Raw genomic sequence first — 17,200 nt, 5'->3', positions numbered from 1 at the left:
GAACGCAAAGAAGCCGCAGACTGAGAAAAAGCTAGTCCGAGCTGTATTCAGGCCCTTATTGACGCTACTGCGGCAGTTTCGCGAATAATGGAAAAATTTGAATTTTATGTATTGTTAAAGCATTGCTTTTTAATTGGAAACAAGTAAAAACGTTCTAGTCAGGCAAGACCGACTCTTAAGTACCCTACACCACATTGTTTAAGACAACTCTTATGTTTGTATGAAATTACTATTCTGGCTCAATTTTCATCACCTCTTAGTAAAACTTAGCAAGACTTTACTGCTCCACAAAGGATTTCGTGAAAATCCTCATAAGGTTAAGATTCAAAAAATAAGCCGAGATGGTCCAAATTTGGAAAATTTAATTTTTCTATGTTAAATTACTATTATCATGATGAAACGTTGATCGTTATATCAGAGGGTGTTCAGTCCAAAGTTTTTATTCCAATTTAGAAAGCCGAAATAACCACTTAACCACTTGTGCCGAGAAATTTTGAAAATTGCAATTTTTTCCTATATAACGACTTTTCAGAATAGGGCTTTATTAGGGGGGGTGGTCGAAAAAGTGACACGATCCGAACCATTTTCAATAGTATTCGTCTTTGTGTCAAAATACGCCCACTGTATCAAATCCCAATAATTGCGCCCTGTAGCTTGAACGCAAATTTACATGAACAGATATCAGATGGACAGACAGGCTTAGCTCAATTCAGATTATGATTTTGAATCGATCGATATAATAAAAGGTGGTATAAAAAAGCCATTTTTGCTCGTCCGCGTTTACTTAATATACCTTGTACCACAAGAGGTGTAGGGTGTAAAAATTCCGTCCAAATGAAGCAATGGTTTGACAAGTGTTACTTGGACTCTGCTTTATCGAGACAACTGATAGAGAAATGATTTGATGATTTCAAAAGCGGTCATAAAAACACCGGCGACGCTGAACGCTCTGATCGCCCGAGTTGAGCAATTGTTCCAGAAAACAGAAAAAAAAGTGCACGAAATCGTTTCAGTAAATCGAAAAACACATTTGCGTACGTTATTTGACACCTGAATGATATCAGATTTACTATTTTGCATGAACGTTGGTCCATGAGAAGCTCTGCTCGAAGTGAGCAACCGTCACTTTGACTGAAAACAACGATGTTTTTCGCTACTCTGGTCGAAGCTGTTTAGTTCAAACAAAACAAACAGATTTTAATGCGCTTCATGAAGATGAATGAAACTTGGACTCATCAATACACTCCAGAGGTGAATCGTCAGTCTGCCGGGCAGACTTTTCGTAAAAGTGTTTGTTTTATTAGTTATCTTACCGACTTATTGAGTAATGTGTTATGATAAACTGAAAATAAAATATCAAGAGCAAAGCTGCTATATACTCATCGATATTATATACCTGTCGTCTTAAAACCTCCAACGGGTAAGGAAAAGTCATTACTTTAAGCGATTCTTGTCTTTTTACAAATTCAATTGGATGAAGTGATCCAAAGCCCAAATACCTTTAAAATATTATCTACGGTGTCTAACACGCCTGCCATGGATGTAGCCATGTTGGATGACATCAGCAAAAGTACAAAGTTAACATATAAATACACTGTCAAGTGCAGTATGTGGTAATAAAGTAAATTTATTTTATAAAAGTTTTATAAATTAGTTTTCAAAGTAAGCCTTTAGAGCAAACAATTTTCTGAATTCTCCAAATAATAAACCGAAAGCACTTACGTTAATCTTCTCCATTGTCTATGCATTTATTTATTATTTAGTTATAATTACTTATAAATACTTATGATGTTATTGAAAGTTTTTATTATCATAAATTTAACTCACAAGGCTAGATTTGGCAGGGAACCAAAGTGGATACAATCATCTTTCATCAAAATTCTCCTCACCCTTCCTTATATGCCGAGAATGTTGTCGAAAACATTTGATATAAATAAAAGTGATTGATATAACACACTTACGGACACACAGGTAAGCAATATTCCATTTTTTTTTCGGCAAAGAGTTTTCCCTTCGAGGCATGGAATCGTTTCTGCACAAAAAAATTCCCTAAAGAGGTCGTGAAGAGGAAATATTTAAAATAACTGTTAATTTTAGAAAGTACTTACTAATGCTAGTAATTTTATAAACGTCAGTTAACAAGCATATCTTATTTACACAGTTTTACCCAATTTATGCAAAATAATAAAAACCATTTAAAAGAAGAGCGTGAAAGTAGACGGCGAACAAGAAAACACAAAGGAAAATAAACGTGAATGAAGCGTGAAAATAGACAACCTAAAGATATCAAAAAGCGAATTGAGAACTCATTTACTTTTACCAAAGAGCTTTTGCGCGCTTTTACATTCAAAACAAATAAAAAAAATTATAGTCGGGCAAGGTCGACCCATAGATACCCTACACCACTTCACTTAATTCAGTTATTCACCACTTTCGATAATAATTCCGGCGCAAAGCTACACATAATTTTCATGCAAAGCTCGCATACATTTCATGAAAGCTCGCATACGGGGGAAGGCATCCAAAATATAGACCTACTTGTTCCAAATTCGGTGAGGTTGATTTCTATATTAATTTACTATTAGGAACTAATATTCACCATGAAATATTAAAAGTTATATCCCTTTACTATATTAAGATTCGGTTTTCATAGAAAGGGTTATATGAGAGAGGGTTCAAAAAATTGCCCCTGCCAAACCAAATTTTCCATACCAATTTAAAATGTCCAAATGCTATTACTAAGCGAACTTTGCTGAGAGATTTTGAAAATTGTAATTTTTTTCCACATAAAGACTTTGCAAAATAGGGCGTCGAAAAAGTGCATCGATCCAAAGGATTTTTAAAAGCAAACCGCATCACTTTAACACAGTTCATCACTTTATCTCAAAAAATTGCGAGCTGTAGCTTGAACACAAATCTACATGGACAGACATCGGACGGACAGACGCACAGAAGGTGGCTTACATGAATTCAGATTACGATTCTGAATCGATCGGTATAATAAAAGTTTGATCTATCTTAAGCCCTTCTGCATGCGCCCTCAAATGTTTTTCTGTGGTCTGAATAACTGAATATTGTCAAAATAGGACAGATAATTATAAACCCAATTTTTGAGTAACACCTAACATCCTTCAGATGCGATCGCACACTGCGTTAAGCTCATAAGCTGATATTAATATACAGACAAAATTACATTGAACTGCCGGAAAAAGGAAATTTATTCCCAATTTGTGTCTTTGCAATCGAGCTCGGTCTACCTGAACAATCGCACTTGATCTCGAGAAGGGAATACGCTGATCCACGGAAGTTGCCTCAACGGGATGCTACAACCTTTTCGTTTTAAATGGTTTTGTATAGGATTTAATCAGAATTCAATGTTAATAAGAGTTTCATTATGAAATCTGGAAACATTCATACGAATGCTTCCATCCTTTATAGAAGTTTTTCAATGTTTCCGTTGCAACTGAATGCATTCAATTAATTCAGTAATAAAATAATTTTGCCCTTTCACCATTTTAATTGAATGTAATTGTTTACGAAAATTGTACATAATTACATAATAATTGTGCATAATAACAATAATAACAATAATAATACTAATAAGAGATTGTCATTACTGTGACCAATCTTAGATATCAAGTTAACTCTAGATTGACAGCAGATGACTCGCTGTCAACTCTGTAGTAATGAAAATACTAAAGGAAACCTTGGCGCTTTATGTATGCTAAAAACTTAATTATGAGCCGTAGTCTGACCGGTCTTTTTACCGGTCATCCAATATGTTTTCTTGTCACATAAGATCCTCTGGCTACTTACCTACATATTAGAAACTTCAATTTTTAATCCTAAAACTATTTGTACCCCGTCTTCCGGAGCACTTGTTTGACAAATTTCATTACATTGCGCAAATATCTAATATCGAGTCGCATCGTCAATATTGTTTTTTATTAAAAGATATGTAAAGATTTTGAATTTTTCACCAGTGGGTGTCAAAGCGATTGTTAACTTGCTCAGGTTTGCAATTGCACCTAAGGCGTTCTGTAACACTTGCATCGCTGCGTGATAGTCATAAATTAAGATTTAATATCTCTCTATACATATGCATTTATATACATATATACACATATATATATTTATACATATCTACATGAAGTTTATGTAGATGTAGGTAACACACAGAGAGACCACCTTTTCCTACATCACGTTCTGAATCAATAAGAAAACTGTTCGTTGTACACATCTTCACGTGCTTCTGCGTTCAACTTAGGGGTTTTAGAGATATTCGAATGAAGTTGGGTACTCCAAAGGGTTTTGTGATTCAAAAGCGAACACTATTGAAAGTTACTCGGATTGGACCACATAATGCCTTATTTTGAAAAATAGTTACATAAATAATTGTGTTAAACGGATCGATGTAGGGTATTTAATGGTGGGCCATGGTTGACCAAAATCTTTTTACTTCGCATCAGGGTATTATTTAAGGATTTTATCACTGGATGTTTTTCTCATTCTGCCCCACGTCATTTGTCATACAAAGTTATATCAAAATTTGTAATGACGTATACGACACTCAGAAGAACCTGAGAAAGACCCTAGTTTCAGAATCCCTTTCTAAATCGATCTAAGCCTGTCTGTCCACTTGTCCGTTTTGATTTATTATATTCAACGTACAATTCGCAATTTTTGAGATATTTTGGTGCATTTTTGTACATTGACATGTTTTAACCCAAGGACGAACGCTATTGCAAATAGTTCGTATCGGATCACTTTTTCGAATACTTCTCATACAAAAGCTTATTTTAAAAGGTCATTATATGAATAATTGCATTAGGCGAAGCGATGTAGGCTGAGCTGTGTCACTCTGCGCTGTTTTCGCTAGTACTTGTTTAGTCTTACTATCTCCTTTACAATCATATATCGCACTAGAAGAGTTGTCTCTAATCTAATTCTTTAAGATTTCATAGAAGATTACTTTAGTATCTTAGTTTTATGCAATTATTCCCATATACATCCAACGATTTTTAACATGTTTTTTTCTTACATAATTTGGCAATAACATTGTCCACCAATTAAAGCGAATCGACTTTTTTTACACGAAGTTTTAGTTCTAGCGCAAATACAAAAAACAAGAAATTTTTTTTAAATTCTAATTTTGACAGTGTCTCACAGAAACTTTTGCATACAGCAACAAAGTCCAATTGAGGAAATACTATGATAAGCAGTTAGTCGGTTTATGCCCACTCACTTGATCTTCGTCGTTAATAACTATCGACCGGCATATCTACTGAGAATAACATCTATATCTCAGTGCAAAATAAAAATGGATGCGTGTTATCAAAGTGTTGAGTGTATTTTATTGTAAGAAACACGTAGTGTCATTAATTCTAAGATTTAGTATTAATAACAATAATAATAATAATATTAGTTATACCCACTAAAAAAAAATTTCTCTACTAACAATTGCAATTTATCGACATTCATAAAATAGTTATCATACTTATTGTAAACTCACATCGTTATTATTATATGAAAAAAAAAAAAAATGAAAAAAAGACAGGTGAAACTCTGATACGCTTTTGGCTCGTTTATCAGAACAATGATAAATTACATATATCAAATAATTCTAAATATGACAGATAATATATGCATATATGTTTATGACGTAATTATCCGGCATATAAAGAATGAAAAAATCTCTATCTCCATCGTCTACGATTTTTCATCAAAAAAAACTTATAAGCAAAACTAGCAAAACACGTAAATATTGAACGACGTCAGCCCATTCAAGCTTTGCAACTACTACCGAGAAATTGATTTATATTCAATTGAAAAATTTGGATAGGAATGGGTCGACTGTTTCAAAACCCTCACTCGCCCCATGCTCTTATAAGAAGTAAACAAAAATGAAAATTACTTCGTTCGAGTTCTTTAACATAAATATTAGTAATACCAAATTTGGAATTTCAACAATCCATTTTATGAATTCCACTCCTTCTCCCCATAAGAGTTATCATTCAAGCTTCGAAATTTTCCATATGTTTACGTTATGCCGTAATGTAGCATTGTTATTGTAATATTTTGCTTTACTCGGAACTGAAAAACAGAAAAATAAGATTTGCTGAGTAAAAATCTACAAACTTTTTTAATTTAGTCATTACTTTTCTCCAAAAAAAAAAACGTTTTTGACTTTGCTGAGAATAAAATTCTATATCTGAGAGTAAAATTTACTTTGCTGTACATTTCGTATGGATGCCAAAATATGCTGAGAATATGAAATTCAATTTCTGAGAGTAAAATTTACTTTGCCTACAAATATTTGTGAGCGTTGGCTTTCAAAGCACCGAATACACACACAACATGTTCGAGGCCTTTCAAACATGTTTGAAATTCGAATGATAGTTAAAACACAGCCATTTGTTTCGCTCGTTTCATTTGCTTTTCTTCTTTCAAATAATTCAAAAGTGCCTAATGTACGCAGTCTTTTTCAAATTAAAATTAATATTAATAAAGTAAAATTTCGAAATTTTGTTCAACCTAACGTTTCTTAACATATCGGACAAATCGGATAAGAAAAAAATAAAATACATCTTTTTTCATCTGTTTTTCTCTTCTGCTCTCTTTTTCGGTAAAGTGTGTGAAAATTTAATAAGAAAAACGCAAGCAATATTTCTCATTGATTTAACCGGTTGTTGAAGTCGTTGAGTTTACAAAAAAGAGATCCAAAGACAAAACCCGTACAATATGGAGTAAGTGACAAACTATAATGTAATTTTTACATTATGTCAATAAAAAACGTAAAAAAGCAAATACAAATAACACAATTAATAATAATGCATACCAACGTGCGTACAAAAATAAGAATAAATGACGGACGAAAAAAATTTGCAACAAATTCTTTAAGCCACAATTATTTACAGAAAGAAAAAAAACATTCTACGCTAAATTTTTATCAGCTGTGTCGATGAGTAAGAACTTTAATGCTTAAAAACATTTTCGGATATATTTCAGAGTGGAGCAATGACTTATTTTTATTTGAAGGTTTTAAGTGATGAAATCAAAAATTTTGCATACACTTCACAAGCAACATTGGCTTCTGAAATGATTGTCAAAAAAAATGAAGAAATATTTCAAAATGATTTTCTCAACAACTTGCAAACCAACTTTTTTTTTGATATATCAAAAGTGTGTTATGGTAAGATGCGTAAACATTATGTCCGGCATAATATGGTAATATGAAGTTATTTTGTAGAAATATTACTTGGAACTTATCAGACATTTATGGAATAAGTGAGAAAACTATGTTGGCTCCAAGGTGAAGCTTATACAGCCTTCAATTAGCTTCAAAGGCACTTAAAACCATTTGCGAATTGCGAAATAAAGCTCGTAGGCGCTTGCAAGTTATTTATATTTAATGCAAGCATAAAAGCCATGCACGAAAACTCCTACATTTTGCTATACATCCGTAGAGACAAATTCCAAGACTAGGCTTAACTTGCCCGTTTAAAACGCAAACGAAACTGTGAAAGGCAATCAAAGGTAGTCGTAAAAATTTCAAACAAAATAAATCTTTTTTACCGCCGATGCGTCACGCGGCAATTCGCCTGACAAATTTTATAAAATCTACGTAATTGTGAATAAAAATTAATATTAAGTGGAGACGGCCATGTCCACCCCGATCCCGATAGAGATAGAGAGAGAGGAAAATTTAACTCCGAAACTAAGGTCCTTAAGCGATTTAATGCATTATTGGATATTTTAATCCATTCTATTTCTGAGAGGCATATTTCTAATACCCTCAATGTGGAGAAAGGAGAATAAATATTTCCAATATTTACATTTTAACAAATGGTCGCTCATTTACTTCCTCTCTAAATTAACAAAATTCGAAGTTCGCCCATTCACTTCTCCGCTAAAGCAACAAAATTAACCATCACACCAAAAAGTTACGTCTTACTATATAATCAAAAGCTGCGCCTTACTATATATAAGGAATATTAACCTAAAATTCAATACATATCAAAGAAACAACGTGTCCTCCTTCGTTCATGCTTGCTTGAAGTTCCCCTCTCCTGATTATCCTAAATTCGGGCTGCTTATCTATTTCTGCAAAATCATGCAAAGTCGATCCCCTAGCCTTTTATTCGAACGCCCACAGTTCTCTGGATCGAATAGAAACCCTTTCAAAATAATGCCACATTCGCTCAACCCATCTATCGAAAGTACGTTTATTGTTCGTGCTGCTAGATATTGGGATGCGTTTTCTCTAAGTCGGATATCCTTTGAAGACATTTAAAAAAAAACTGACTGTAAGTCTAGACTCGTAATGTGTATTCGCTTCAAAACGATAATAAATAATAAATATTTTCATTTACGCGTACTGCTTGGAAATTTACCAGATTATATTTAATTAATGTACTCGTTGATGTCATTTATAGTAATTTGCTATTTTATATTATTTTTTTAACGCCATCACCGATGGATGGCGGTATAGTCATTTCGTCATAACGCCTGCAACAGGCACAACCCTTATAGCTTTAGGGGTGCATCAATCTAGCCATGTCTATCCGTCTGTGGCGAAGCGTATTGTTGACACCCCACCGATCACAAAAATTAAGATATCGTCTTACAATTTGCCGAAACCTTGGAAGTTCTTGCAAGTGTCTTTATATTGAAAATGGTCTAAGTCGGCCAAAATATATGCCTGCAATAACGCTTCAATTAAAAGCAATTCAGTTTCCCTAAGCATGAATTTTTGGACTTTTATGCATTACTTATAAAATATGAAAGATAGTCAACTTTCTCCCTAAATTTACTTTATGGAACACCCTACTATTCATATTCAGAAATGGGAAAAATCGTCGCACGTCCACACGAAGTTGTAAGCTTCATACTTTCTTGACGTTTTCTACATATTTCTCGTAACGTAAACAATTCTTTGCATGAAAATTCATTGTCTTTGCTTGGAAGAAAATGGGGCACACCTACTCATTATTATAAAATCGATATTTTTCCGTGGTTTTTTATTCATTATCCTTAAGTCCTTTTTCCAATGGAAGGAACATTGTACATTGTATAGATTTTTAGGCGAATAATGGGAACGGATGACACGTTCCCATAAATAAAAATATGAAAAGAAATTCGCGCAAAACTTCTAAACTCCATTAACGCTCATCTAATAATAGTGACTTTTGGAATCAATTTTATTCTATCGGTAGCGAAATAAGATGTGATAAAAAAAGTAAGAATATTATAACCGGACGACATCGACCATATTATATGCTACACCATTTCGTCCAGTACAGTTACTCGCTCGTTTTCGCAATAACACACCACACATTATTTGCATGTAAAGGCATACTTTTCATGAGAGCCCGCATACGAGCGAGCTCACAAAATTGCCACAGCCGATCCAAAGGTTTCACATCAATTTAGAGTGCCGAAATACTATTACCTAATCACTTTTGCTAAGAATTTTTGAAAATTGCAATTTTTTTCCAAATAACGAGTTTTCAGAATAGGGCGACATACACTCGAATACTCGAAAAAGTGAACCGATCCGAACCTTTTTCTATATCATTCTTCTCAGGGTCAAAGTAGATAATAAATTCTAACAAAATATCTAAAAAATTGTGACATGGACAGATGAACGGACAGATAGGCTTAAATCGATTTAGAAAATAATTCTGAATCGATCGGTATTATAAAAGATCGATCTACCTTAAGTCCCTCTGGATGTTACATACGTCCACACTAACTTAATACACCCTGTACCACAAGTGATGAAAGGTATAATTAGTACTTATACGATAAAGTTAATGGCGGTGGGCATGAAAGATTCGACCACAGTCGAGTTCAATTTTCGTAATTTGTATAAACAGGAATTCAATCATTTTTGCTTTTGATTACAACTGAAGCTTCATTCAATTTCTGAAGGCAGAGATTAGATATTACCGGCGACACTACGTACATATTTTAAACATGTTTTAAAGCGCGGAGACAAAGTAATAGATATTTTTTCATTCTTTCTTTCTTTTTTTATACCCGCCACCGTTGGATGAGGGATATATTCGTTTTGAACAAATTTACTTTACTTACTTTAGTTCCGAAAATGGAAGCAATCGTCTATGCCCGCACAAAGTTAAAAATGATTAAAAATTGCTTTTTTCACTTTTTTGAGGTTTTTAAATTTATTTATCAGACATACAGCACCCAAGGCGGAATGAGATATATTATCTGGCTAAAAATGGCTTAACTTTAAAATGACTATGGCAGACAACGCGATTAATTTTTTGTTAATAATACCAACAATATGGGTATCAAATAAATGAACTCAAAAGAATAAAATGCGAAAAGAATAGTTGAAGGTATGCGAGTTTCGGGCCCACCGAATGTAACTTCCTTGCTTATTTTTCTATCAATCTTTTTCGTAATTTTGGCCAAATTTTCATTGATAATCGCGCCATAGAAAACAAAAAATTAATCTCACCGACAATGAACAAAAGACGAGAACAATGAATGCTTGCTAACTTGGAAAAGCAAAATGAATCCACTAAAATAAGAAGTGATTACAACAAAAAAATTATATTTAATTTTAATAATAATAATTTCATTTATATTTTTTCAGAAATGAACAACATTCATCCATTAAAGAATTTTATGGTAATAAAAATGTTTTCATTACCGGTGCAACGGGTTTTGTGGGTGTAGCGTTAATAGAAAAATTGCTACGTGATATACCGCAGATCGCCACTGTTTATATATTAATACGCGCGAAAAAAGGCAAATCTGTGCAGGAACGTTTAGAAGAATTGAAACAGAATTCCGTATTTAGGCGACTCAAAGAGGAACAATTTGAAAAACGCTTCGAGAAAATTGTTCCAATCGAGGGAGATGTCGGCCTTGAAAATTTGGGTATAAATGAGCAGGATCGTCAACTTTTGATTGATAATGTTCATGTGGTGTTTCATTCGGCTGCCACTCTTGATTTTATGCAAAGCTTAAAAGAAACAACAAACATTAATCTGCTAGGAACTCGCCGTGTTGTGGAACTGTGTAAGCAATTAAACAAGTTACAAGCATTAGTGCACATATCCAGTGCCTACGCTAACTCTTATATAACTGAGGTGGAGGAAAAATTATATCCAGCACCAGATGATCCGGAGAAAATCATAGATTTGACGGAAACATTAAATGAAGAAGCTCTAAGTAAATTAGAAGCAGAGTAAGTCCCGGGAAACGGAATAAAATTTGTGTTCGCTAATAATGAAAAATTTATATATTAGCATTTTGAAGGACCATCCTAATACATATACATTTACTAAGCATTTAGCAGAACATGAAGTAGCAAAAGTGGCTGCGAAATTCCCTTGCGGTATCGTTCGGCCTAGTATGAGTAAGCTATAGAAACTTTTCAAACTATATATAAGATTTTTTAAATCTTCTTTTTACTCCAAAGTTACGGCGGCTTGGCGCGAGCCCAAACCTGGTTGGACTATTTCGAAAAATGGACCACAAGGTTTTTTCATGGGCGCTTCTAAAGGCGTTTTAAGACGCTTACCTTTGGATCCATCCATTATCATGGATTACATTCCAGTGGATGTCGTAGTTAACGCTATAATAACTACCGGCTATTATGTCAATGTTTTAAAGTAAGTAACAATTATATTAATAGATGTCACGGACAGAAGACTCAATAACATTAATAACTTGTAAAAATATCTATGTCATGGCACGGATATTCTGGGACACTATAGAACTGCACACAGATTTCAGATTACAAACGCCCTCGGAAGACCAATTTTCTTCTTTTTTTTTTTGCTCAAAAGCGCGATTCTAATAAGTATTCAAGTTATGAATCTCCATTTTTACATACGCATACGTGTCCATATTTAGGAATCTTCAATTTCCTTTTAAGGTTATTTTACTATGTGGGCTTTTCGAAAAATATTCATAATCAGATCACGCCTTACTCGCAAATTTAATCTAAAGATATGAGTAATCTTTTTGTACGAGTATTGACAAAAGACGGCAGACGTTTACAGCAGAACTGACGCAAACTTGCTGACTAAGGAACACTTGAAGCGTATTTCTAAAGCGACAAAAAAGTGCGTTCAATGTTCACAAATAACATAAAAATTAATGGTAGAACGCACCGACGTAGTAGAATTTTGTTGTGACCCTAAGAGTATGTTATAAAATATCGTAGCTTTTCTGTTGCTTTATATATGTGCAAATTTATCGTCATATCAATAGGAGGTGTCTTTGGTTGTATTTGCTAAGCGTCGGGTAGTTTGCAAATAAAATCATACGTATTGAAGTAAGCTCGCGGGTTCGCATCTCCAGTTCAGAAAGAGCCTCTCTTCTTTGGCCGGTTTGTTTCGTATTTACCCTGAAATTACCGAAATCAAATGAGAAGGCAGAGAAAAAACGTAAACTACGCCTTCGGTGCCCAAATAACGGTTGAAATCCGTGGGATTATCGTCATCCTCGTTTCACGTTACAATGTTTTTTATAACTATTTATTAATAGCAATTTTCAGAGCTACTCACAGAGGTGGACTAGATGTATGCATAGTTGGTTGGTGAGGTGCTCATCTTTTCGTTTCCCTCCTATTATGTATTTAATATATTAGGCGCTTCCATGCATTTTGGTCAACGACGTCTACCGGTAAACTGATAAAGAGATGGGAAACACTAGCGTACATAACAACTGAACTCGATTGTTTTGACTTTTCTTTACATAAAATAACAGTTTCTAATATTAACGATTTATATTCAGTGTACGCCGACTGAAAGAACTTTCGGATAGCTTAGTAGCTGATGAATCACTTGCTTCTAGACTTTATATGCGATTTTTCTCAGTAAAAATGGTCAAAACACATGGAAACATATAATATTTACTATTTATATGGAAAGTGGGAACATTTTTGTATTTGAAAACGATTAAATATAAACAAAAACTTAAAAGCTCAGTTCAAAAATATCGCATAATTCCAGATGGACAATAAAATATACATATATACACATATATATATAATTCAAAGCATTCACTTTGATAGAAATTAATTCAGACAGTCAGTAGTCGGTATAACCACTATCGTTTTTGAAGATAGCTTTACGTTTTGTTGGCAAGGATGGAATTAATTATCGCAGGCTACTGCAGAGTTATTATGTCAAGGTTTTTTGAATATTTTTCCACAATTCCGTTAGTCCTCCACAAACATTTTGAACAGGGTTGAGGTCGGGAGAGGTCATCATCCTGCTGAAATTTCCATACAGTGGCTTATTTACTTTGGCGTACGGTGACTTTACAGTTTCAAACAAGTTTTTATATACAAATCTATCCATAGTGCTTCCTGAGATATATCAGGCCCACAACCTTCAAAGGAAAGCAGCTCAATACCATAAGATTTCCTAGGCCATGCTTTACTGTTTTTTTACTAAACCTAAAGTGGAGTTTTTTTTCTTTCGGCCAAAGTATATTTCTCCTCGCCTCTTCATTCCCAAACAAATTTGTTTTTGGTCCGTCGCTCCAAGGTATGCTCCTCCACGTTTTTTTTTTTTTTTTCTGCAGTCGGGTCTGCCGCAATTTTTATGAACTAAAACAAAGTGTTCAAATTATCTACTCCAAGCGACGGAACTTCCCGACCTATTCTTCTTGGTAAATTGACACCTCATAATCGTCGACGAACAATTCCCAATTTCATTGGAAATTGCTCTAGACGACTTGAAGGGATGTCGCTTTGTTAAAATTATTGTGCGATTATCGGAACTAGGGCAAGTGTTTTTAATTGCTCCGAATGTTTCTCTTTTAGTATTTTTTTTTTTTTTTTCTTTTTTGGTTTCAAACATTCATGACAAAATTGTTATCGCGGCCGACCTAATGATGTGGCAACAAATTTGTATATTTTTTCCTAATTAGGCAGCTGACGAACCAGCAGTCTTTTTTGTTCACTACGATGATTTACTTGACTCATCTGGAAATATTATAAAAATCAATCCATATTACATTTCTTTCTCAAGAAATACGATTTACCTTTACAATCCACTTTTACAACAAAATATTACAAGACTCTTTACTTTCCATAATTTTAAAGAGGACGCATCTATTTCACTCTTCAGTGGGTGCTAAAACGACTTAAAAGCCAATTCAACTGCTTACTGCAAGAACTACCTCACGTAAGATATTCGAAATAATGTTGCGGCATGTAAAGACGTTGTGGGAGGGAGTTTTCTATGACGTAGAACTGAAAAATACACCTCGCACCTATTCTTCTGTGACACACCGATAATTCAAAAGCATGCTATGAACTATGGAATCCACGGCAGCCAGATTTCCCGCTCACAAAGTCATGAGTGCCCTGCTTCGATTGGGAAAGATTGTCCAATTCTGGTGGTTCTGGGGAACTCGTCTGATTAAGGCTTTACGCCACATGCAAACGTTAAACATCGATACAATCTGTCCACGTCCACGTACTTACGAAACTTCAATACAAAAATTTGTAAGAATTTCTGCTTCAATCTCTATGCCCACAAACGAAGAATGAGAGAAGTGTAGTAAACTTGTCATTCTGACTTTTATATTTCGCCTCTACGAAAAAGGTTCGCATCCGCACTTCATCTTAACTTCCAATTTGCTTATCGTCCACATTCTTTTCGCAAGTTTGACCCATTCAAAGAGATTACTTTTTAAAAACAAACAGTTTTTTTTAAATCATTTCGTAATTAAGCCATACACCACTTGTTGCACAATGGTCGTGCAAATGTATTTAACACCATGAACGATTTGAGACCGAGTCACCATTTATTATACCGATAGTCAGAAGATGATTCTACACCTGCCTGTCCGTCTAATGTCTGTCCATGGTTTTAAGCTACAGGTCGCAATTTTTCAGATATTTTGACGAAGGATGCTATTGAAAATAGTTCGGATCGGACCACTTTCTTAGGTACTTCCTTTAAAGCGTCTTATTTTGAAAAGTCCTTATATGAATAGCGGTATTAAGCGAAGTCATGCAGATTATATAGGGGTGGATCGTGGCCAACTAGTGTCTTGAAATTTTTTTTTTTGTTTTCTAATCTATTTCACTGAGTTAAACAAGCGTAAGTGATAGAATGACCGCCATATACCCTCTGCTCGATCAATCAGTCAAAAAAAATGTAACAAGAGATCAACTAAAATCTTTTCGCGTACGCACATTTTCAAGTTTTCAATATATTTCTTTTTTAGGAAGCAAAATGGCGACAAACCAGGTGAACTACAAATATTTCATTTGACTTCAAGCACATATAAGCCATTCCGTTTCGAGATGTTAATTAATAAGATGAATGATTATTTACACGACTACCCGTTGGTTTCAGCTGTTTGGTAAGTGATAAAGAATTCAGATTTATTGGAAATTCGTAAAATTGATTTGGAATGCTATTTCAGGTATCCAAAACTGAAGTTAGTTAAAAGTTTAACTCTATTCCGATTGGGCGCCATACTCTATCATTTTTTGCCCGGCTTCTTCTTAGATTTACTAACTCGTGTAATGGGCGGCAGACCTATGTAATATTACCTTCCTTTCAAGGATATTGCGTTAATTTTTTAGACATTAATTAATTGTTCACTTGCAGTTTAATACGTTTACATAAGAGCGTCTGGAATTCTTTGAATACTTTAGAGAAATTTATCTTCACCGAATGGCATTACAGCAACAAGCATACAATGGCTTTGGCTAAAAATATTTCGGCGCAAGACCAGGAACGCTTCTTCTTGGATATTGCTGAATTAAATTGGGATGAATACTTCGAAAACACCATAATGGGAGTGCGTGAATATTTGAGTAAAGAATCTCCCAAGACACTGCCAGCTGCCAGACGTAAAGATAAAATGTGAGCAACATTAATCAAACAACTGCGATATTTATTTCATTTATGTTTATTATTCAGTTTACTAGGTATCCATGTAGTTGTACAATTGGGCTTCTACTATGGATTATGGAAAATTTTTATGGCCTTATTTGGTATATCGAACGCGAAAGCAGCGCTCCTCTTACCGTTAGCCTATACTTTATTAAATCTTATTTGATTTTTTTTCTCTAGTATGCCTACATGTTTATATAAATATAAAAATCAATTTTCACAATTAAATTGCGTTTCTGTTTCAGTTTACTATTTCTGCTTTTGGGCAATTTCATCTAAAATTTGTTTATGTTTTACTTGGGCTCGTTTCTCTTTAAATGTTCTCTTTTTGTTGATTTTTATTTTTGGACGTCCGCAACCAGATTCGCACCAATCGCGTATTTCCTGAGTAATATTAATATGCGGAGGTATATGTATCTGTCTTATCATCCTTTCTCTAACCATAAATTGTTCAAAAGCGTGCTGCCTCTGTAGTCGATCTATAAAAACAGCTTCAATCAAATTTATATTCATATGACCGTCCGCGTTATCAATACGACCAGCAACCGAACACTCATTTCGTAAATCTATTAAAACTCCATGACCTTGCAGTATGATGGGCACACAATTTAGAGTATTTGCCTTAAGAAATATCTCTTTACGTGTAAATTTCTGCATTTATTTGTTTACTTTTCACAGGAAAGTCAAGAAGGGCGGTTAACTTATGAAATTGTACCACAGCTAAGGTAATACGATGTTGCCGTATTTGTAAAAGTTCTTCTTCTTATTGTAAAATTCATCAAGTCAACAACGGCTAAGGAAGGTTCAACGCGAATATGAAGCGCATATAGGAATCTTAAAAAATAAAAATTTCTGTTTTAACAAAGATAATATCATAAGTGAATATATCAAAACGCAAATTAATCTATTTTTTTTAATCAAAGAGATGTTTACCAACAAATTTAGATATGTATATGCATATGAAATTTACATATATATTCTACTTAAAAAAACAAAAAATTACATTTTGCTTAGATCCATGACAGGCGTTATCCTCAGGAAAAATCTCACATCTGCCACAAATAACGTTATAAAGTGAATAGTATAGCAGCAGGTATTTCCGTGAAGTGCAACAAAAGCCGCTCTTGCTTACTCGTAGATTTTTAAAAATTGAAAGAAAATACAAAAGAAAAGTCTACAGAAAATGAAGAAAAATAAATTTTATATTTCTCTGCAAGTTTGTAGAAAATAGCAAATAGTGAAGTAGCCCTATGAAAAAAATTTTTATATAATTTCTTGATTTTTTTATGAATTTA

The 17,200-nt window shown here is 33.9% G+C and overlaps 2 protein-coding genes across 2 annotated transcripts; one reads left to right on the top strand and one right to left on the bottom strand.

Moving 5' to 3' along the window:
- The first annotated feature begins 6,453 nt into the window (after nt 1-6,453).
- On the top strand, nt 6,454-16,086 carry LOC119636126 (putative fatty acyl-CoA reductase CG8306). The gene is made up of 8 exons (XM_038031289.1): nt 6,454-6,746; nt 10,625-11,221; nt 11,283-11,392; nt 11,456-11,648; nt 15,229-15,366; nt 15,430-15,549; nt 15,618-15,875; nt 15,933-16,086. The coding sequence occupies exons 1-8, from the start codon at nt 6,742-6,744 to the stop codon at nt 16,069-16,071; spliced, it is 1,560 nt and encodes a 519-aa protein (XP_037887217.1). The 5' UTR covers nt 6,454-6,741; the 3' UTR covers nt 16,072-16,086.
- LOC119636129 (U7 snRNA-associated Sm-like protein LSm10) lies at nt 16,075-16,627 on the bottom strand. The gene has a single exon (XM_038031293.1). It carries the CDS (start codon nt 16,560-16,562, stop codon nt 16,155-16,157), a length of 408 nt encoding a protein of 135 aa, XP_037887221.1. The 5' UTR covers nt 16,563-16,627; the 3' UTR covers nt 16,075-16,154.
- Nucleotides 16,628-17,200: the final 573 nt, after the last annotated feature.

Source organism: Glossina fuscipes, unplaced genomic scaffold (assembly GCF_014805625.2).
Source record: "Glossina fuscipes isolate IAEA_lab_2018 unplaced genomic scaffold, Yale_Gfus_2 28, whole genome shotgun sequence".
Classification (NCBI taxonomy): Eukaryota; Metazoa; Arthropoda; class Insecta; order Diptera; family Glossinidae; genus Glossina; species Glossina fuscipes.
Note: the sequence above shows the minus strand (reverse complement) of the source record. Positions and strands in the feature narration are given on the sequence as shown.